Below are 24090 nucleotides of genomic sequence, written 5' to 3' on the forward strand. Positions count from 1 at the left end.
TGCCATTCACTCGGAAGGTTAGATAGGCCGGGCTCCCGGACCAAGTAAAGGGACTAGGGACCCCTATATAGTGAAAAAAATCATTACGTAAGGGCACCCGGTTCCTCGGGGCCGCGGCAATTCGCTCTTTTTGCCCGCTTTCGATAAGTGCCGATTTTCGTTTACGGCCGACGTCCGGATAATTTGCCCGGTAAGAATTAAACTCGTATTTACGGATGCGGACGTCGATAGCCGTTACCGTCGTTCCGACGACGTTCGTTTTATCCTCTGCGGAAAACGGTATTTCTCCGTCCGTTCGGAGGACCGGGCGTAAGCTGACCCTTTACGATAGCTTCTTTTGGATATACAGAGCCGTTATAAATCAAGGTAATTCTTACATAATAGCGCTTTAATATTGTCTAATTATAATTCGCATTTCGATAAATGGTAATTCTAATTCTAAATAGCGTAGTCGACAATCTTCACCGAGGGGAAAAGTATTCTCGTGTGCGATTTATTTTCTAATTCGAGTTTAGTGCAAATAGATCTTTACACCGGACAAAACGAAATGCGGCGAAACCGAGAAGATTAAAATTGCCGCGAACACGCCCGCTTCGTTTTAAAGTATGTCTTTTCGAGGACCGGTCGAAACGTAAAAAAATACAATAAATAAAATTTGAACGCGAGATTCGAACGATTTTTGGTCCCGGGAATCTCCGAAAGTGGAAAAATGCAAAAAAACATTCCGACGTTTTTTCTGCGCGCGCGATAGGCACGATTTTGTTCACTTTCGAGCTTAATAACTCGTCGAAAATTTCTGGGATTTTGCGGGGAGGTTGGCGAATTAGGGGCATCGGAGGTTAAAGGTCGACGGGTGGGAAATAGAGAAGGGTCCCGCGTCGTATCTCGAACGGGGTCGGACTTACCGAAGATTTTATTCGTTATTAACATTTTTAACTTTTTATAAACGCATTTCTACCCCCGAAAGGTACGGGAACACGAAGCTTCGTAAATTTTACGACCGTCGATTTTATTAATTAGTTTCGCGTCGCAATACCGACTGGCAGCGATACGACGAAATATACCGGTTCCGATACAATTTCAAACACCGAATTCTTATAAAATTCACTGGCAACGACTAGCGCACCGATTTGCGCGATATTCCCTTCGCACACGTACAGTACGTAGCGGTACAATAGTTCTTTTCTTAATCGACGGTAGACGCGACAAATCGTTATTTCGTTTTCGAATTTTGGCAAATTTTTCCGTGAAATATTTTCTACGAAAAGGCGTAATCGCGTCTGCCAGGTGCGCGGAAATGACGGCCGGATAGCGCGAAATAATTCGCCAACTCGCGTGGTATAACGACGAGGCTCGGTGCCGTAGGATTAATAACGTATCGATCCGGAATGTTTTTGCGGGAAAGTTACGTAACCGGTCGGCGGATTTTTTTCAAAGTCGGCATTACTGTTGAAATAGTGTAAAAATCGTAATCGATACCGGGCGGATTTTAATGCGAAGATTCCGATTCTAAAGTCGGACTGGCCAAGATTTCGCGTTGCAATCGACGAGTGATCGCGCGGCCAAGTAAGCCGACCGATGCCGTAGGCGTATTCTGCGTCTTTCTTTGGCCGGCAGACGAGACGGCGGCCGCCACCGGACAATTTTCAATTTTTTGTCGACGAGTGTATCCGGAACGAATTAAGATTCTAGCGTATTTACTTATCGCGTCGCGAGTTTTTTAATTGTTCGAGCGCCGTCTTAAGATCGATTTCGTTATTTATAACTCCTACGGAAATTAACGAATCTTAGCCGTTTCTGAACTTCTCGCGCAAACGATCGTCCCCTTACCGAGCGCCGAATTCGAAATTTCTCGATAGATTTCGCTCCTATTATTGTAACGTTTGTTAATTAGAATATGGGTACGGAGGCGAATTCTGTAAATCGAAACTGCGACTCGGTCCCTTCGGCCGACCTTGCCACGTATAGAAAACGACGTCGCCGGGGTATCGGACCCGTCGTCGAGTTTCGGGAAATATCTGCGACGTAATGCGAATACGTACCGCGCTTCGGCGATCCGGGTAGCGACGCGTCGGGACGGCTATCGGCCGGGCCGGGCGCGACTCGCGACCTACGTATATATAGTACGTTACGTAAAATAGATCGCGGTCGCGTGTCGTCTCGCGAGTCGAAATCGCTCCAAATCGCGGCGGGCTATATTGCGGATATTCTCCAAAACTGGAGAACGGGGTCCGATCCCCGTCGCGACATCGACTTCGACGTACGGCACGGCCCACCCGGGGGGCGAAACAAAATTCGAATCTACGGACTACGTTACCACACGACGTAAACGGGTTACCGATTGTTTTTTCTTTTCTTTTTAGGTTGCTACCGCGCCATTTTTACTAGAACTGGGATCGTGGTTTCCCGTCGGTGGCTTTACGTACCGGTCGTTAGCGCCTATTGTACGGCTAAATTAATGTCTTACCCGACGAATCCCGGAGTAGAACAACCCGTCGATACCGTTCCCAAATTAATTGAACTTCTGAAAGCCGGAACTTACACTTGCGGTACGATTAGGAGCTCTTCGGATTACGCGTTATTTAAAGTAAGTTTGATTCCTATTTGATTATTTCTATCCAATTCTACGCCAACGAGTTCTAGATTCTTAGACATTCTTTTCGTCGAATTTCCTGAAAATTGGCGAAATTTCGACAAAAAGTGATAGTACGATACAAATACGTACAAATGAGAAATTTCCGTAAGCGGCGTAGTTCGAAATATAGGATACGAAAGGGCGCGTCCTACGCTTCGAATGCCCCTTTTTATTCCATATCCTAATTGCAAATAAATCAGTTTAGCAGTAGGATAAAGTTTTAATCATTTTTAAAGCTTGGCCTAGTCTTTGGAATGTCGATAAACCGGAAACCGGAGTTATAACCTCTTTGCTTACGCGCACCGTCTCCGGCAGACGGCGTTCGAAATGTAACGCCTTTCCCGAAAACGGAAGCGGACGGTTTCCGTATCGGAATCCGATTTAATTCTTCTATTAACCCACGGTTCGGGTTTTCGAAATCGAATTCGTCAATTTTCTACGAATTTTTAAAGTGGTAGCAAATTAACGTATTCGTATCTGGCTCTTGCCGCAATCTGTAAAATGAAATTTTAAAGTACAAAGTCAGTTTATGCAATTTAAAGTGTAGAAATAAATCCAGAGCTTCCTTATACTTAACATATACGTCGGAATTGTTATCTACGAACCTTTCGTGTACGTGTATAATTATGCGCAGTACGGAGTAGGGGAGGCCGGGGCCATTTGTCGCGCTGCAAATATCGCCTATATAATCAAAACCGAATGGTCACGTCATTTAGGAGTAGGTTCGTTTACCGCTCGCCTACGTCGTTACAACATTCGAATAATATCCGTTGCATTGTTTTCCGCTAATTAGCGGTTAAACGATTTACGGCGAGTGACGTAAATTTCGATGCATCGTGTCTTGTGTCGTTTGAAAACTTGCAGTCAGTAAAAGGTGAGTAACAACCGTATTTCCTTTTAGATGGGTCCCGAATGTACGAAGGCTATTTTTTAAATAAGGTCCGTTTTTTAATAAGAAGAAAAATACTGTAAATATCGTTAAAATATATTTTTTTCTATATTCTACATACTTTTATCTACTTTTCTACATAATTTCCATTTTGTTTAAACATCGGTCATACCGCTCAACAATTTTTTGAATTCCGACTTCAAAGAAATCTGCCGCCTGTCAAGAAGCCCAATCCACGACTGCAGTTTTCGCTTCTCCTTCGTCGTCGAAATGTTGACCACCAAGGCACTCCTTTAAGTATCGAAACGAGTGAAAATCACTGGGTGCAAGGTCTGGACTGTGTGGATGATCGTATCGAGTCAAAACGATAAAGCCCTGTTTAATCTTTTTGTTTTGTGATCGTCAGAAAGCAGTCTTGGAACGCACCGAGAAAACAATTTTCGATAATTCAGTTTCTCCGAAACAATGGTATACAAAACTGATCTTGAAATCTGTGGAAATTCAACCGATAACGTTGAAATCGTAAATGGTCGGTTCTCTCGAATTTTGTTATCCACATCACGAATCAAATCTTCAGAAATCGGAGAAGGTCGGCCGGGGCGTGGTTCGTCGTGCGCATTAACTCGCCCATCCTTGAACATTCTTACCCATTTTCGAACTTTACTGTCACTCGTAGCATTATCACCGTAAACTTCGCAAATCTGACGGTGAATTTCCGCTGCTGCCAAGTTTCTTGCATTCGAGAATCGAATAACAGATCGTATCTCACAGTCGGCGGGAGACTCGATTTTCTTAAACAGTTTAAACTTCTACAGCTCGGCATACAGACAGACGATATGGCTGCAAATGGCGTCAAAACGCGCGCCAAGCTTGCTCGGAGCAGAAGCGCATGCGTACTGCCGTGATTGCGCATTATTCTCACTTTCATTCACAAACGGACCTTATTTAAAAAATAGCCCTCGTATATATACATTACGAGCAATCGAATTTTCTATTTTGAAATTAGAAACTACGAACCGATTTGTTAAGGAAGTTTATTTGTGGCAACTTGTCACTAAGACTGACTCGTCGGAAGAGAAGGAAAAGACCTGTTTGGTTTGTGGTGAGAGTTTGGTCTCACCAGCTATGTACAGATGTAAATCCGTATTATGTTTGTGACAACTGCGACTCCGAAGACAATACGCAAAGCTTCGAGTTACTTGTCTTTCGCAGAATAAATAATAGTAAATTAGTAATGTATTTTCTTTATAGAATTGGCGAGAGTAAATGTCATTATGCATAATTTAACGTAACCAAAATAAACTCACGAAATGTGAGAACTTGGACAACGTATACCCTGTGACAATGTACAGTACCCCTTACTCTGTGACAACATATCCCGTCTTGGGGTATGTTGTCACAGGGTAACACAGTTTCTAAAATAATTAATAACTGTCAAAAAATTATTGAATGTTCATATATTTATCATAAACCAAATCAAAAGATATGTAGGTCTATACATTTTTACTTAAACTTAAATAAATTGATATTATAGACTCTAAAACTAGAAATGACTAAAAACTGACAACTACGCCCCGGTCTCCCCTATCTTTATAACGATGTTACGGACAACCGGCATTTTTTTATGAATCCACGAAAACGGGAGATCCGTATTCAATTTGATTCTTCCACTTCCGCCATTAAAACAATTTACTAAATAATAAATTATTTACGTTTATTTAGAATAATTCAAATCCCGTCATACTAGAAACGATGAATTCCGATTCGTCGAATTTCGTGGAACACGACGTCGAGGGATTAAAGAAATGTTTGGAAAAGAATTACGCCTACATCGCTGGCGAATTAACCGTAAAAGCGGACATTCGGTACGAATCCAAATTCGTGTTCTCCAAGGACACGTTTCGAGTGTTCGGATACGGAATTGCTTTATCCAAACGATTTCGGCACCGGCAATCGTTCGATCGCGTGTGAGTATGAAAATCCCATAATGTCGCCATCTTTGTATCTGGATTAATAATGATTTATTTGTATAATTTTCAGAATAATTCGCTTATTCGAAGCGGGAATAATCGACAAGTGGATTCGTTCGTTGATAGATAAGAAAAGAATGCGAACAATAGATGAAAATCGGCACGATCCGCTTTGTCTTTCCGACTTGCAAAGCGTTTTTATTCTTTTCGTTATCGGATTAATAATTGCCATCGTCATTTTTATCGCCGAGATTTGTCATAGAAAACGAACGAGACTTTGTTGAAATTTATGTTAACCGAAGACGGGACGCCAAGGGGGCACAGAGCAAATCGCCCCACATTCCGAGGAAGTAGTGGTCCCACACAATACATTTTTTGCTTACTTCAATTTAATTTCATGCATGTCCTAATACGTATTTTGCCCAAAGTTCCTTTGGGTGCCTAGTCTCGAGATACGCGAATAGCCAACACGTGTGTTTAGCAGGGTCCTGTCACAAACTCCTTCCAATGGCGCCAGGCCCAGACAAATTTGAATTAGGGGTCCCATGTAGTGTTGACTTCTTATAAAAGATTGGTTAGGGGCCTGGTAATGGCGAGGGAGCCGGGCAATTTTCCTTTTTGCATATAGGATAACGCGACACCGATTTCTTCAGAAAAAGGTCTCCCCGAATAAGTTAGTACCGGGTGATATTCTTAACACGTTAGTGTTTTTACTTACGTAACTGGAAACTAGGCTTCCTGGATGGCCCCGACTGAAGATTTCTATTGATTTGAGAGGGTAAATCATTTAAGTGATAAGAATAAAATGGACACAGACACTTAGGCTATCAAAGATACCTGATTTTTTCTTTATTAACAAAAGAAGCGGTCTATTTTAGATATTCGGGAATTTATTGCACAAAAATGACACATCTGATATGAGTAAAATTCCAAGATTTTCTTTTCTCGGATTAAAAACTAATCAGAAACACAAATTCAAATTAAATTATTTACAAATAAATGTTTACAATATTAACCCAAAAATATTATTGTACAAACAAACAAGACGGTTCTCTGTCACGAGGATGATTAAAAAAAAAAGTCTAAATGTAAATTAAAATCGTTCTTAAAGATAATTAACTAAATGTTGATTAAAGTTGGTGATGATTCAAACAGCGATAACAATGTTAGCATTAACACACCGGTCGATTTAACTGCTATAAATCTGCAATTTTTATCAATCGTAATACATTATTTCAATGTCGAATATTCGAACAATACTAAAATTTAAGACGTGGTATAAACACGTGTAGAGGTTAAAGGACTCTAATGGCTATTATCTTATATCAGTATTAATATAAAAAGGCAATGAAAGTCGATGTTTATCTTAGAGTTTAGTACACGGTTTCTTAACGGTCAAAGAAAAAGAGAATCTATGGTCTCGCTACCAGAGGAGGAGATTTCAATGTGAAGTAAACAAACGGAAGCAATGGAATGTGGCTCAATAACAGGATGGCACATCAGAAATTTGAAAGATTCGTTGAGCAATAGTTTTCCCCTTCACATAAATCGTGAACACACTTTTCAACACGATAGAAGAATATCCTTTTTAATATAACATACTTAAAAACTTCCGACAAACATTTCCATTGTCCAAATATTCAACACAACAATTTCCAACTAAAAAACAACAGCAAATTGAAATTTGTATCGTCATCATCACAAAACAGCATGGATAATTATCATCTTTAATTGTTTAACGCATTACCTCCAAATTTCTTTAGTGGGATAACATAAAACACGAAATTGTGCCCAAGAATCTGATGGTAATCTGGGATACTGACAGACTATGCAATATAATAAATGAATATTAATTTAATATGAATTATAATAAAGAACAGATCACAGAAATAACTTTATATATATATTTTACATACAATTAATATATTTATAAAGTTAACAAAATTGTCTATAAAAACTAACACATGGTATTTCTGTACAATAGTTTTTTAATATCTACCGTATTAGCCCGAATATAACGCGATATTTTTCGACCATTTATTTTCCGTTAAAAAATCGACTCGCGCTAAATTCGGGGTTTAAGTAATGGAATGTAATATAAACAAGGACATTTTCCTACAGAGATTGAAACGCGACTGAACGTCAGACCTAGCTGGACCGACCACTTCAAAACAACCATGTGATCTAGTTAGTAGGCCTGCGCTTTTGTTTGCATAGCGCTACTATAGTAAGGCTATGTTTCCGCTTGTTCGAAGTTCATTAGTCACGTGATTTTTCGACCGCCTTTTAGTCACGTGGGCTCTCACAGACGCCATTTTTTATCTTAAAATTGTGAAATTTTTGGCTTCGCTCGAAAAATTATTACATCTTTCTTTTCTTTATTTTCTCTACTTTTAAACAATGTAAAATATTTGTACATTGACAAAAATGCTTTATTTGTGTCGAATTTAATGTAATTTGATACGTAAAACGCAAAAAATAAACATATCAAATTTCAACTCGCTGTAATTTATCTCATGTTTCACCGATTGCCATCGGGTTTGTTTGTAAATGGGGAAGAAATATGACTCATTCAAGTTAAGTCAGTAGAAATTTCGTACTACTGCGAGAAAATTTGTCAATAGACCCGCTTTACCCCCTAACGCGAAAGTCAATAAACGCTAATTGTTTTATAACCGTATTTTCAAATGCTTCTTTCGGAGTTGTAAATCGACCAATTGACAAAGTTTTTATTTTGTTTTACTCAGAAAAATGTTGTGTTTAAGATTTAACAGATATTTTCTTTACATTTTTACACATGAATTTTATTTTTAATTTTTTATGTGATATAGTCGTGTGTTAGGCTTAACTCGATCATTGACATGAATGTAACATGTGTTATTAGCTATAAATACCTAAATAAATGCTTATCTGATTGAATTTTACTTTCTTTGAATTCTTTTATGAGTATTATTTTTTTTTTTTCTAAATATCTTTATGAAAATTTTGGAGTTTCTGTACAATAGTTTTTTAATATCTAAATTTGTATTAAAAGCAATAACTTGTCTACTTCAAATGTTTTTAGTTTGACATGTTTTCAGATTATGGAAGATGAGTTGGAAGAGGATAAAATTTATACAAAATTTTCTGATACATTTTTTATGCAGTTATTCATCTATTCGTAAGTAATTTCTAGTCAAATAACAACAATACAATTATTTGTACATTGTGTAATCTATATAAAACTTTTAAAACTAACTATTTTACAATCAAAAACCATACATTAACTCGAGATAAAAACAATCATCTACACAAAAAGGTTTGGAAAGAATATAATAAGTTTGTGTGTGATTTTGGCAAGTGTGAAAAACAAACAAACAAAAAAGAAACTTAATTTTTTCATTTGGCACTGGAGAGAAATTCATGTAGATTTCATGAAAATAATCTTTTCTAAATACATTTCGCTAAACTTTATACATTAAAATTAACAAATCGCACGGGTTTATCCGCGCGGATCTCTCGTATAATATTGTAAAATCACGGCCGTCGCTGCAAGGTTCGTCTATTTCCATAACGCTATACATTATTGTCCAACACAACTCGCAAGATTTTAATGCGTGGCTACCATAATTTGTTTTTTCGATTCACTGACTAAATCTTTGAATATTACCAAAATACTTTTAAAAATCAGAATGATTTTCCTTTCTTTGACTATGCTAATATATGATACACAAATATTAAAACAAATATACATATATATATTATGTAATCTATATATGTATATTCGGCACTTGGAAAAACTCCTAATTATACTTTGTCGATTAGAGTCCGAGACAAACGGGGGAGACTTTTCCCGTGTTAAAATATCACACGAGTACTCCGATAAATATAAAATTAATTGTGCACTACGATTCTTTTAACATTCGATTAAAATGATATTTTAACAATTAAGTGGTGATTTGTCGTGTAAATCTGGCTGTGAAAAATATTGTTCTATCAAAAAGTCAAAAAACAAATTGAAATCAATTTTCAATTTCTTTTTTTGTAAATTAGAAATGTTTTTATAGCAAACTTATAGAATGTACTGATTTCGAAAATGAACTTCTTACCCATTAATTGGACTCGAATATCTGTACAATGAGAAAAAACTACCAAAAAAGGCAGTTAACGGCTGGGAAACAAATGCCGAATGCAATTTCGAAGATAAGAAGCGACGACGACTTCGAAAAGCTAAGCTCTATACACGATACGCTACGCACGGTAAATCGCATTGTCCTCGAAAGGACCTAATATATAACCGAATTGTACTCGACTTTACAATATACACAATATATGAAATATGACGACGGAAGGATTTTTAATCATTGACTTCGGAAACGTACGTAAGCGGAAAGTAACCAATCTGAAAATAAATAAATAATTTTTTAATAATACAAAATCTTTATTTTAAACCTTTTAATCTTTAAAGTCCTTAATTATAAAGCTATTTGAAATGAACTTGGTGGTCAATGTATTTAATTGTAAGCTTGTATTCCTTTCTTTAATTGTAAGACTAACAAACTAATGAGTACTAAAAATACATTTTTATATACAAGGTGCAGAGTAAATTCCTTATACACTGATTTATATCAGTGTACAAAAGACTTTTGTGAGAAAAATCAAAGGTATGTACAGTACTGTACAACTCAAACAGAATTTTTCAGTGGTAAATGACTCCATAAATTATAAGATTGCTGACTTGTAAAAATATCTAAAATTCATCTGAATACATTTACTTTTCTCTTCACAAAGTCTGACAAACAGATAAGCAATCGTGCAACTTTCTAAGGGATGAAAGACTCAAAATTCCGAACATAAACTAAGCAAACTTTCTTTCCTTCTTTTTCTTCAATGACTTCTTGTTTTAGAAACCTGTACATTAAATTCTAACAAGTTTCATTTGACTTTGTGAAGGGTCAAGTAAATCAGACTCGATTCATCTGAAATTACTCAGATTGTAGTAACTAAACATCATACTGCATAATACAGAACTTACAAAAAAATCCGCGTACATTCGAGAAAAATGTAACGCGAGTTTTTTTTGGAAGAGTTGTAAACGTCCGCCGATAGAAAAAGCTATCGAATAGTTTTGGATCCGACGTCACCCTGATTGTCGGCAATCAGATGGGAAAGTTGAAACATAGGTGTCAGAAAATGCGTTGTCATTGTCGACACGGACAATCACACGATGCCTTTCCCACGACAATCGGATAAAAGCTCGAGTCCCCGGAAGCTCGGGGCGATCACTTGGAAGTTATTCTTGGTACGTGTGTCTCCCATTCCGGTCCCGGCCGAAAACAAAGCGGTAGAAGACATCCGGCTTCCGTGTTACCGCACGATCGTCGTATGCAGTCGTCCGGCAGCAATAGAGGTATAATTTAGGCCCGAAACCTTTGTAAACTCTCTCTCCCGTTCTAGAGGTTAGGCATGCGGCATAGCAATTAGTTGATCGTAGATTCTTTTAAGTTATACGTTAACCGCATTTACTCGTTAAATCCTTTATGTATACTCTTGTATATTAGATTAAGTATATAATAAACTCCTTATTTGTTTATTTTAACCTGTAAACCTGTCTATCATTTGTTTGCGGGACGCCTGTCGACTTGCTCACAAGTCATCCAAAACAACAAGGAGATCGGACCTTGCCGATCCTGTGCAGAGTAAGTGGTCAGCAGGAGTGATCCCTGGCCCCCTGCTTATCTCACAAGATCATAAAAAATTGAATAAGTATCCAGCAGCCATAGTGAGGGTGTAGAAGAGCTACACTTATTTCAAGAGCTGCAGTTTGACCACGGTAACATAATATAGTGTATAATATGAATAGAGCATTTTAGTAAACTTATTTGATTATTTTAACAGCAGATTGACATTTTCGAAACTTATCAATTCTGTTTTCAGATCTGACAAGAAAATTAAAAAGAATAAATAAATTTTAAAAAATTTTAATTTACTTGTTCTTTCTCAAATCTGAGTATTGAATTTGTAAGTTCTGAAAACAAATCTATTAAAATTTTGCTTTCTACATACTTTTTAAACGTTTTCAAATTCTTTGCTGTAAACAAATTTAAAACCTAATGACCGATGTTTGGGTACTTTCAACTATCAGTTCTGATGTTGTAGATCTTAAAACTATAAATGTATTTTACAGAATTAATTTTAAAAATTTATGAAGTGATTGAATGCTTCTAACATTTTCCAATAAAAAGTAGCTACTTATCATTAGATTCTGAATAATTATCAAAATACAGTGGAACCCAGTTTAACTGGAATAAGGAAGATACAGAAAACCTATATAGATGAAAAAATCAAAGAACTAACTTGTAAGTAGTACATTCTTGCCTGAGTATAATGTTGCAGCTGTAGAATACTGTTTTCCCTTGGATAAATGCCTATTTTGAACACCTGCAACTTAACCGAGGAACTGGTAACAAGAATAAATACAGTACATCACAATTACTTCAGTTCAAATTAGTCCTTTGGTTTCCCTATGGAGCGCTAACCCTAATTACTGATTGACCTTGAAAAAGGTCATAAAGAGAAGTTCTACCCCACACAAATGGTCAGAAAACTTATGGTATGTGTACTGTACCAGCTGATAGAAAACAATAAACTGATACTGTATGTAGAAATAACTTGTGTTTTATAGTGTTAATATTGTTGTAAAAGTATATACAAGGTGAGTTTTTTATCTTAAGACAATGAAATATCTTAATTGGATCTCATTATTTTGGAAAAAGGTTTAGACAAAAGTTGTAGGGTTTTGAAGGGGCAATCAAATGTTGACCTTGGATGTAACCTTGACATTGACCTTTGAGGTCATTTGAAGGTCAAGTCTGTTTTTTCAATTGGAATACATATTTTTGACCCCAGCAATGGAAAGAGTGGGAAATTTCACAATCGGATATACCCTTGACCTTAAGGTCTAGGTCAAAAGTCAAGATTATTTTAAGGTTAAAATTAAAAACTTTTTCTAATGGGAAACCATACTTTTTATTACTGGAATAGACAGAGAGGTAAAATTTACATTTTTTGAGACCTTATTACTTTGACCTTTAAAAGCATTCACTACTTTTAGCACTACCCAGGAGTAACGACATGGTTGTAGTAGTTTTCTGCTCCCTTTGAGGTGCTTATTTTCGGTGAGTCTCCGTGCCTCTCCCTTCGGGGTGCTTGTTTTTGAAAAGTCACTTTACTTCTCATTATTGCTTAAGATATTGGTTTTGGGAAAAAATTTTATAACAAATGTTCAAAATGATGCCCTTCCACTTTGATGCATTTGTTGAACCATGCTTCAAATGATCATGCTTGAGATGACCTTCAGAGGTCAAATTTACTCAAGTAAAACAATTACATACCCAGCACCTTTCACACTGTGATAATGCATAAATATCGACAAACAAACGTTTTTGAGCCCCTTCTGGGCTCTGCATCAGGTTCCAAACCATTTCTAGATGGATGTTCGATTGCTGTTAAATATCAGTTCGATCATAGGTTCAAAAAGATTTACAAAAAACCACGTTGCACGTATGCAACAAGTCGGCCTGTCCAAGTATAACGGCTGACTAGAGTATGCTGTGAATTAACTTTTGCCAGGCCAATGACAAAACCATCTCCTCTTTAAAACTTATGCACGTGTTAGTGATGGAGGATTTAAAGATGTGCATAGACTCCAAACCATTTGAGGTGTTCAATGGAGGTGCATCGTGGAGGAGATTTGCCTGGGTGAAGTCTGCTACTATGTCCGGATTGGTTACATAAGTATCGAGGGCCGTGGAGGTTCTCCTGTGACAAATATCTGCTTGATGTTCTTGTATTCTGACGCCCACGGATCGTTTAGTAGAGCCTATATACAGGGTGCATAGGAAAGTCCCTTTAACCAAAAAATTCTTGCAAACGGAGAGAGCTACAGCTATGCAAGTGAGGTAATGCTGTAGTAAAGCGACTATGCCCGACCTAATGCAAACAACAGCAGCGCCACTAGTGGCGAAAATTTGAAAGATAGGCAGTGCAAATCAAAAACGAAAACAGATAGAGCAAACTTTCCAATTAGAAAGTTTTAGAACCTCAATTAATTAGTACAAAACGACACAGTTCACATGGATAAGATAAATTGTCGCCTGTAAACCCAAAAATGTCCAAAAGCAATGCACGCCATTTTGTGTAAACGTTTGAAAGAAATAGTCATAGGTATGGAGAAATATGCACAATTTATTGCATAAAATATGTACTTATGTCAATACAGCTTGATAACAATGGCATGCATCATGAGCAGGGGCGAACTTTTCGAACATACTCGACATTAACTTTTTATCACTGTGTGACAGTTTGCCTTTCCTTTGTTTTTTGTGTGATGTTATTTCCATTATGTAGGACGTTGAAAATAGTAGGGCACCTCCTGAAAGCGAGACGTAGCTGGTGTTTTCTGACAACATTAGCATATAGAGATCTTAAGTACGGGTTGTATGTGATGGAGATTCATTCTATGTCTTTCAACTGGTTATCAGCAGGCTGGTCGAATTCTCGTGCGTTTTCTGAACATATATGTAGATAATGTTGTATCAGTCTATGTATACCTTTGTGAAACTCGTGTTCAGTGGCTAAGTGGTCTATAGATGCTAGTTCGATATCAGGAGCCTGGATGTTAGAATAATGTGTAAAAGCTCTTCTGATTAAGGCTTAAAGGCTGCAGTCTTGTATATAACCGGATCGCAGGACTCAGCAAGAATGTGTGACGATGTAGATCCGAGTTTATGATATACCGAAGTTTGGATGTATATTGATCCAACTGTATAGGAGGTATTGACGACATCATCATTTTTCGGAAAACTGCATCAGATGTAACAACCTTGGTCTATTCTTTTAACAATAACCCCTACAGGTTAACACTGGAAATAGAGCAATCCAACCCTTCCGAAGTACACTTTCTGGATATAAAAATTAAAGTGGAAAGCTCAGGCATCCAAACTTCGGTATATCATAAACCCGGATCTACATCGTCATACATTCCTGCTGGGTCCTCGATCCGGTTACATACAAGACTGCAGCCTTTAAAGCAGGGGTCGCCAAACTTTTTTATCGTCGACCCCCTACAACTTTTCAAAACCTCATATCGACTCCAACCAAACAGTTTATGTTACAAATAAAAAAAGCTCTTACTATTTTAATACATTTCTTTTAATTTTTCATTTTTTACATTTATTGTATATATGTTAATAATAATTTTTGTAACTGACAATCAATGAGACGGATAAGCTTGATGATCCTTAGCAAGATTAGCTATATTCGGTTCAAAATTTGTAAGTTTTAGTCTTTTCATTGACTCCCCCCAATAATGTTATATTGAACCATGGGAGTCGATATCGACCACTTTGGCGACCCCTGCTTTAAAGCCTTAATCAGACGAGCCTTTACACATTCTTCTAACATCCAAGTTCGTGATACTGAACTAGCATCTATAGACTACTTAGCTGCTGAACACGAGTATCACAAAGGTATACATAGGCTGATACAACATTATCAACATATAGAGAGGTTTCAAGGTCGCATGTCAAGTGATAAAACACGCGTTTGCTCCGCCCATTTGCCATTTTTGTGGTAGTTTTCGCTCGCTTAGCTTGCACGTGGTCTGTTGTTCGACGTCTTTTAGTTTAAACGTACAAAAATACTGCAGTTTTATTATCATGGATTAAGTTAAAAAAGATTATTTTCTTGCGGGCTATTCTAGCAGTCTAATAGGACGAGATGCAGCTCTATACGGAGAGAAAATTTCGTTATGTCAAGGCGATCCATACGAAGCCAGTTTATCAGACTTCGTTGTAGATCAAGAGTTGTGGCCAAAAGTAGATTTTGGTGACATTATAAACCATTTGGTTTTGACAACAAATTTCTACACCCTATCACAAATGAAAGCTTATAAATCTTTAGAGGCCCATAACTATTTAACAAGTGGCTGGGTTTCTCCTGATATAAAAGTAAAAGTAATGAATAACAGCGAAGTAATATTGCTTGGAAAGATGTTTTCTTTTGTTTGTTTAAACTCATGTTTTTACGTATTTCTTATTTCTTAACTAAGAATTTTTGTCTGAAAGTAAAAAAGTCTAATTAAAAACAGCTGTGGCAATTTTTTTAATTCAAATTGTTCAGTACCTTTATTTTCTAGTTGAAATTAGCATATAATAAGCCTACTTGCTTTTAGTTTTAACGTGTAATGTTTATAAGTTTGCACTAGCTAAAGCCTGAAATTACATTAGTTATTCGTTTATAAATGCACTATACCTAACTAAATTAATATAAGCAAATCAGTAAACTCTTTTAGGTTTTAAAATATAACTTAGTGTTTATTAATGTAAATATTGAAATGAAATGTTTTTGACAAACTCTTGTATTGATGTTCACTTTATTCGTATCGAAATTTTTCCGGTTAATTTTCGAGCGCCATGCAGTTTGCCTTCGTCGTGAAAGCTCCTCAGTTTGGGATCCTTGGTGACAAATAATGCCGGGAATTTTAAAAAATGATGTTCCTTTGTTCTTGAGTGAACTACCATTATACCCAATTACACAACAAATCACCATAGTGATATTCACGATGATAAAAACAACAAAAAAACTCCAGTTAAAGCGCACGTGAACACACACAAAACGTAAACAAGTCAGAAAGAGTCACAAAGATGGCGCTGGACAATTGCGCATGCTCATGACTTCACTCGTGATGTCGACATGAAACCTCTCTATATGTTCAGAAAACACACAAGAATTGGACCAGCCTGTTGATAACCAATCAGAAGACATAGAATAAATCTCCATCACATACAACCCATACTTAAGATCTCTATATGCCAATGTTGCCAGGAAGTGCCAGCTACATCTCGCTTTCAGGAGGTGCCCTACTATTTTCAACATCCTACATAATGGGAAGGACCCTCCTAACCCCAGCAGACGGCCCGGAATCTATAGTGTCCCTTTAAGGGATATAGGTGCGATAGGGACCTGATATATATATATACAGGGTGGGCCAACGAAAACGAAACGGCAGTGTGTTCGTGTTCGTCCAAGCAAATCGCTCGGACAGGTCGACTTTATTCTCGAGGGGACATCTTTTGCTATAAAGTTTTTGCGATTCTGAATACAACAGACAACAAAAAATTTTAAAAACTCATTTATTTTGTATTAACTAAACAAACATTTATTTCGAAAAAAAAATGTTTGTTTAGTTAATATTCAGATTCGCAAAAACTTTATTGCATAAGATGTCTCCTCGAGAATAAAATCGACCTGTCCGAGCGATTTGCTTGGACGAACACGAACACTCTGCCGTTTCGTTTTCGTTGGCCCACCCTGTATATATAGGCTCTACTAAATGATCGTTGGGCATCAGAATACAAGAACATATGGCGGATATTCATCATGGGAGAACTTCCATGGCCCCCGATACTTATGTAACCAATCCGGACATAGTAGCAGACTTCACCCAGGCAAATCTCCACGATGCACCTCCCATTGAACACCTCAAATGGTTAGAGTCTATGCACATCTTTAAATCCTCCATTAACAACACGTGCATAAATTTTAAAGAGGAGATGGTTTTGTCATTGGCCTGGCAAGAGTTAATTCACAGCATACTCTAGTCAGCCAGATGGGCTGACTTGTTGCATATGTGCAACGTGGTTTTTTGTAAATCTTTTCGAACCTATGATCGAACTGATATTTAACAGCAATCGAACATCCATCTAGAAATGGTTTGGAACCTGATGCAGAGCCCAAAAACGTTTGTTTGTCGATATTTATGCATTATCACACTGTAAAAGGTGCTGGGTATGTAATTTTTTCTTTTTTGAAGTAATTCCAGTGTGGTGAGTAGTGAGTTATTTACTCAAGTACTCAAGGTCATGGCTGATTGTGAAACTTCCTGCTCTTTCCATTGGTGAGGTCAAAAATATGTATTCCCATTGAAAAAAGATTTGACCTTCAAGGTTGCATCCAAGGTCACCAATTAATTGCCCCTTCAAAACTCTACAACTTTTGTCTAAACCTTTTTCCAAAATAATGAGATCCAATTAAGATATTTCATTCTCTCAAGATAAACAACTCACCCTGTATACAATAATATACTGTAATGTGCAATAAATAAAATGTAATGTACTGTACATCTAAGCTTTGTTATTTATGTCATTAACAAAATTTCCAGGTTATCCGATTTTTCAGTCATCTGGATTGGGCCTGGTCCTGTTCGAGCCGGATAAACAAGTTTCCACCGCAGTATATTATATTTATTCTTCTTCTACTTCTTAGCGTTATCCCACAGATGTAGGGTCTGCTATTTGGATCTTCAAACGCCACTTTGTTCGATCAAGTGCATCATCTGTGTTCAGGTGCAGAGCCCTTAGGTCTGCATTGATAGCATCTTGCCATCGTTGCTTCAGTCTTCCACGTGGCCTTTGCTGTTCACCTCTAGGTGGTAGGCAGTGTTGGCAACTGTATCCAGGCTTGATTGTCGGACAAACCAGCGTAGGCATCTCTCTCTCATTTTTGCCTCAATGGGTGCGATGCCAAATTGTTGGCATATCATGTCATTGGTGATACGGTCGAGGAGGGAAACACCAAGCATCTTGTGAGCCATGCACATCTCTGTTCCATGGAGATGCCGTTCGGCTGCTCTCATTGATGGCCAACATTCAGAACCATAGAGAGTGATGGGTCGTATTACAGTCCGGTAGATTTTCAATTTTAGGTACAAGGGCATCTTTTTGTCGCAGAGAACACCGGCGACTTCTCTCCAATGTAGCCATGCCACATTCACCCTCGCTTGTACCTCGTCGTCAATGCCTCCGTCATTCTGTAGGATTGAGCCAAGGTAGCAAAAAGTGTGTTTTATATAAGTTATCATTGTTGACCTGGATCGTGCCCACATTTGGGAATGTTTCTAGATATTCAGACTTTTTGGTGTTAAGGCGCAAGCTTAAGCAACTCAGATGGTCACTCCAGACCTACACCTGGCACTGTGGCTCTTCTCGATTGGTGGTTGCAAGCACGACGTCGTCAGCATAAAGCAGCATCCAAGGCACATCGTTCTGTATATTCTTTGTGTATATTATATTTATATTGTATTAATAATCACAAAAATAATTATTAATAAAATGTTCTTTCTATATGACTAAAATCAACTTTCAGATGAGATAAATTTGCTCTTTCAATGAATTTTGTCTATCAGATGTTGAAAAAGACATGTAACTGTTTGAAAAGATGTCTACATTAAGTAATTTTTGAACTGATTAAGCATTTAGATTTTATTATTATTTTTTTGGTTTTGTTTTGTTAAATAACTTGAATCATGTCATCATATAACAGAATTTGCTTAAGCATACCAAAATTTTTTCACCAATTTATGGAAGTTCAAAAATTGGATTATATAATCATTTGAAATAAATATATATTTTTTCTATCTCATTCCTATTGAATATGGACATGTAAATAATTTATGTATTTAAAATTTATATATATGATGCATAATACAGAAAAAAATCAGTTACAAAGTTGTAAAGCTTGACTGATTTAGCATGAAAGGACACTAAGTGTACATAAATAGGTAAATATAGAGCATAAAATGCTAATGTGTACAGTACATCAAGCACACACAGAAAAATGTGCTATCTTTGGGTGTTTATTTATAATGTGTATTATTTTTCTTAATTTCCTATGTCTTCATGCTACATTCATTATACTGCATGTCATATTTGTGCATTACTCAAACATCAGTGTATAAGGTCTTTAACGTGCATCCTGTATATAACTATTCTTTACAACATATTTAGACAGAAGGAATTAAATTTTGTGATAGTTATAACTATTATTATTAAAATTACAAATCTATTATGATTTGTAATTTTATGTAATATGATTTATAATATTATGATATAATATTATAATATTATTTATAATAATATTATGTAATATGATTTGTAACTATTCAAAATATTTAAATATTGTATGCTTTAACTATAAATACATAAAAGAATTGTACCTTTTCTCCTATTTGTCCTTTCCACCAACCCTTTTTCCCACCTGCTTTGCTTAAAATGGTCACTCGATCACCTTTCTTTAAAGCTAACATATTTGGAGTTTCAGGAGAAAAATTGTATATGGCTGTAGCATAACCCAAAGGCTCTGAAATTAAAAATTTATGATTTTAAATTATACAATTAAAAGAAATGTAACTTAAAAAAACTACGAATTTGGTAGGATTTTTAAATTCCCCAATTTTATTTTGACCAGAACATTTAGAGGGGGGGAAAAACAAAAATGGTTTGGATTTGTGAGAATGCACTGTATTTTGAAATAGAGCTGGATCACTTTTGGAATATAATAATACTAATTTTAAGTATTTAAATTATGGAATTTGGCCTAAAGTAATTTAACTAATTATAATTAGCTTCAAAAAGATGAGAAATAATGCGTAATTGTGGAAACAAAATTAAACTTATTTGGGAATATTTTCATTCTTTTATAAGAACATCATTGGCTGTTGAAAATTATTAAATTATCAAAATTACAATGAACACATTTGAAAGAGAAAAAATTATCTAGTGCTCTTGATGACATTCTTATAAAAGAATGAAATTTTTTCTGAATAAAACTTAATTTGGTTTCCAGAATTTGCCATTTTTTCTCAAGTTCAAATGTTACTTTTGCTAAAATTAGCTTCATTCTAGTCTGAAAATAATCCAGCTTTTGGACATATAATTATTTATCCAATGCTGATGTTAACATCAACATTTGTATTCACCATCCAGGATCAAAATCGGAATCACAAGTTAACCGATTAGCATTTGTTTTAAATATGTGAATATTTGTTTGGTTAACTTTTGACTCTGGCTGTTGATTTTGGTGTATGAGTACAGACACAAACTCTCAATCTCTTATATTCAGCTTAAGCTACTAATAAATAAATAAATACTATACAGAGAATTAACACTAACTATTAATTTTTTAATGCAGAAAGAAAGTAAAATCTTTAAATTCTTACCTACATTATTGGAAACAATCATTTTAAATGGATAAGATAATTTACTATTTAGACCATGGAAGCTATCAGCCGAACTATTTTCTTCATACCATTTTATTAATTCCTTTAAAAAATTTTTTTTTAAATATTAAGATTTTATAGAAACTGGAATATTTTATTTAAAACTAAATAAACGTTTTAACTTACAACAACACTTTTGAAATACTTTGATTCTGATAAATAATACAGCTGGCCACCTTCTCTTGTGTATACTTTCATACGCTTTACATTGTTATCGTAACTAAAAATTATAATACTTAAATCAATAAAAGTACATATGTATAATTAAAATATGCATAAAATGTTTAACATTACTGTTTCCAATATAGTATAATAACAGTTATGTATTAACGCAGCTTAATAATATAACAGTTTTTATTTTGTTGTTATATTACCAAGCCATTACACATATATATTATGTGAATATACACTAGTGAATCAGATAAAACTAGGATTAACTGGCTAATGCTAACTTTATTTAAGCCTCTCCATTAAAGCAAGTAACTAGGGTTTGTCGGTTTTTAAAACCTGGTTTTTTGAAGAAATTTATATAATTTGAAAACCGGGGTTTCCTAACAAAAAACTGGTTTTTGAGCCTAAACTTTAACATATAAATTAATTAATTATTTGATTAAAAACATCAACATTTGGACACAAAATTCTCTCTGACTGGATATTAAAATAGGAATATTGTTAAATACTAAGTTTCATAAAACTAACTACAAAAACAAAAAATTCCCCTATGCCTAAAAAGCATCCAATTCTCCCTACAATATGGAGAAATCTTTCAATTATGGAAAAACGATAGAAAGATTTGTACACTTAAAAGAATGCCTTGTTTTAGCTTTGAATGGCATCGGAGCTTTTCCTACGAGAAACAAAGCAGAGTATTGTAAAATTGTAGAGTTCCTTAAAGTTTAAGGACCGATACGTTTAGTAGCCGATGCCTTAGGACGACAAACTTTTTGCATCTTGTCGTCCTATTTATTAACAAGTAAAAGCATGTTTGAATTTCTGTTATGTGAATTGAAAAATTTGAAAACTGAAATTAGTTCCAAGTTGTTACATGCCATAGAGGTACAAATTCAAGAGAGAAGACAAACAGGATTAGTAACACTTCTCCTTTATTTACAAAATCCACAGAACGTTTGGACAAAGTCGTCTAGCATATTTCTTCCACTAGCTGCAAAATCTGATATTGTTAAGTTATCTGGACAAATATTATCGAGATTATATCCAAATTATTCTACAGAAGATGATTGCGATGATGAAAAAGTGGAGAAGAAGAAAATTAACCCAAAGCTTTAAAAAATGCTATGGAAAAATCAACTCCTAAATTCCTCCAAGAACCTGAAGTGACTTCGTCCAGCCCTAAGACACTAAAAAAGAAGTTTTTAGTATTAGAGGGTACAAACAGAAGAATGAAAAAGTTAGATTTATTATTTAATGCTTTAAAGACGATTAAACCCAGCTCGGTAGCAAGTGAGAGAGTTTTTTCTATTTCTGGCAATTTTGTGTGCAAAATAAGGACACGATTCAGCAATAGATCTGTAGACATTCTTTGCATTCTAAAATCATATTTTCTTGGGAAAAATAAGAAATAAATTAATATTTTGTAGGCATTCATTGTTATTAGTTTTTCTTTATGGTTTTCTATGGAGTAAATTTTATAGTTTAATGTGATAATCTAGCATTTCCTTTTTTGTTTTGTGTAGACGCTGGTCGGTTTTTATTGTTTGTTATATTTTATAAATATTAAATAAATTAAAAAGTTTTAAAATAAGTTGCAAACATTCCTTATTTCCATTTTGAGGGGGTGGTGAAAATTCGAAAACCAGTTAAAACCGGTTTCGTAGAAAAGTCGAGATTAGAAAACCAGTTTTTTAAAGAGTCGGTTTTTTGTATAAAGCCTACAAGTACAATCTATTCATTTCGAATTTTATGTGTATAATGCTTTAGTCAAGTCACAAGTGTATAAGGCTGAGATTTTCCAAAAATGGATGGATGAAGCAGAGGAAAAGTTAACCTAAAATTTGTGCTTTACCGAGATCAGAGCTTCTTAAGATAGGGACCACGGGATGGATTCAAGCAAACAAAAATGACATTTTCATTAAATAAAATAACTTATGTGAGTGTAATGTGATATTATTATTATAAGGTATGAAAAAAATTGAAAATAAAAAGTACTATACAGAGAAAAATTTAAACAAGTTTACTCAATGGTCACAGGGTTTACTGTACACAAGAAACCACGATTTATATCTATTGTTTTTTTAGAGCTGTGGCCGCCCGACCGCAGCGCAAAAAAGTTTAAAAATCACTGATCTAGATAGTGTACAGTTTTCTTCTTTGCTTCATCCAACCTTTTTGAATAATCTCAGCTTTATCTGCTTGTGACAAAGAAAGTTCAAAATGTATAGATTGGTACTTGCTTTAACCAAAATACTTTGATAAAGCTAACATTATCTAGCTAATCCCAGCTTTATTCAATTCATAGGCTTTTAGCTGTAACCATATATTTTAAAACATTTTATATGCAAAACATTTAATTTATTTATAATATATTCTATATTAATATCAGTTATCATAAAATTTACTTTGCTAAACAAATCTGTTGTCACCCTAACACACATGCACCAATGAAACTTCCAATAACTGTTGATTGTTATTTTACTGCAAATATACCCATGTATTCTAAGATACATCCATCTCTAGTTCAGACAAGTAGAAAAATGTGTAAAAAGTTTTAGAATCTGTTTAATATATTATATTTAATTTTATTACAAAACTAAAATGTAATTTTTCTATGATGTAGAGAATAAATATAAAAAATACAAAATGTTCAATCACTTTCAAGCTTAATAATTTGTCATTTTTGTGTTTCTTAAGATGAGTCATTAAGCTCAAAAGTGCATAAACTTCATTTTTTGTATTTATTACCCATTAAAAGTAACACTTTCTTCTTAAATTACATTTGTTATATTTAAATTACTTTTATAGAAAGTTTTGTTTGTTTACATCTACTTTTATTTCTATCAAAACAGAAGACATGTTCAATAACTCCTGCCAAAATATTAGCAATGTAACTCTAAAAATTCTGTTTTGAGATAATTGTTTTCATAGTTTTTATCAAAGGTTCAATATTTCCTTCCTATTCAACTATTTGAGTTATCCAATTGATTGTTTTGCTTGTAGCTAGAGCACTTTTTATGCAAAAGTGTTCTAGCAGATTAGTCTTCCTTATCTTTCAAGTTAGTACATCATTTTTAAATTTTATTATTGCTGTAACTAATGTCAATAAAGCATAAAAATTTGAAGTTTTGACCATTTTGTGGTGGAATATTGACACTACACATACATTTTATTATAAACGATTGAAAGTCTCACGGTGCATATAATTCAAAATAGACGCTTTCAGAATTACATCACTAATGTGCTGATTAACTGATGTAACTGATTAACATGTCTCCTGCTGCTCAGCAGGAGACACATTAATCAGTTTTAAATGATAAAATACATA

The 24090-nt window shown here is 35.2% G+C and overlaps 2 protein-coding genes across 2 annotated transcripts; one reads left to right on the forward strand and one right to left on the reverse strand.

Moving 5' to 3' along the window:
• The first annotated feature begins 215 nt into the window (after positions 1–215).
• LOC136972231 (probable glutamate receptor) lies at positions 216–5839 on the forward strand. Its single transcript, XM_067266786.1, has 4 exons — positions 216–366; positions 2364–2587; positions 5247–5491; positions 5565–5839. The coding sequence occupies exons 1-4, from the start codon at positions 216–218 to the stop codon at positions 5776–5778; spliced, it is 834 nt and encodes a 277-aa protein (XP_067122887.1). The 3' UTR covers positions 5779–5839.
• Positions 5840–8928: 3089 nt separating this feature from the next.
• LOC136972230 (protein vav-like) lies at positions 8929–20816 on the reverse strand. Its single transcript, XM_067266785.1, has 4 exons — positions 20718–20816; positions 20532–20634; positions 19530–19672; positions 8929–9875 (listed from the first exon to the last, which is right to left on the reverse strand). Exons 1-4 carry the CDS (start codon positions 20787–20789, stop codon positions 9831–9833), a joined length of 363 nt encoding a protein of 120 aa, XP_067122886.1. The 5' UTR covers positions 20790–20816; the 3' UTR covers positions 8929–9830.
• Positions 20817–24090: the final 3274 nt, after the last annotated feature.

Source organism: Centruroides vittatus, unplaced genomic scaffold (assembly GCF_030686945.1).
Source record: "Centruroides vittatus isolate TY-2023 unplaced genomic scaffold, ASM3068694v2 contig_2868, whole genome shotgun sequence".
Lineage (NCBI taxonomy): Eukaryota > Metazoa > Arthropoda > Arachnida > Scorpiones > Buthidae > Centruroides > Centruroides vittatus.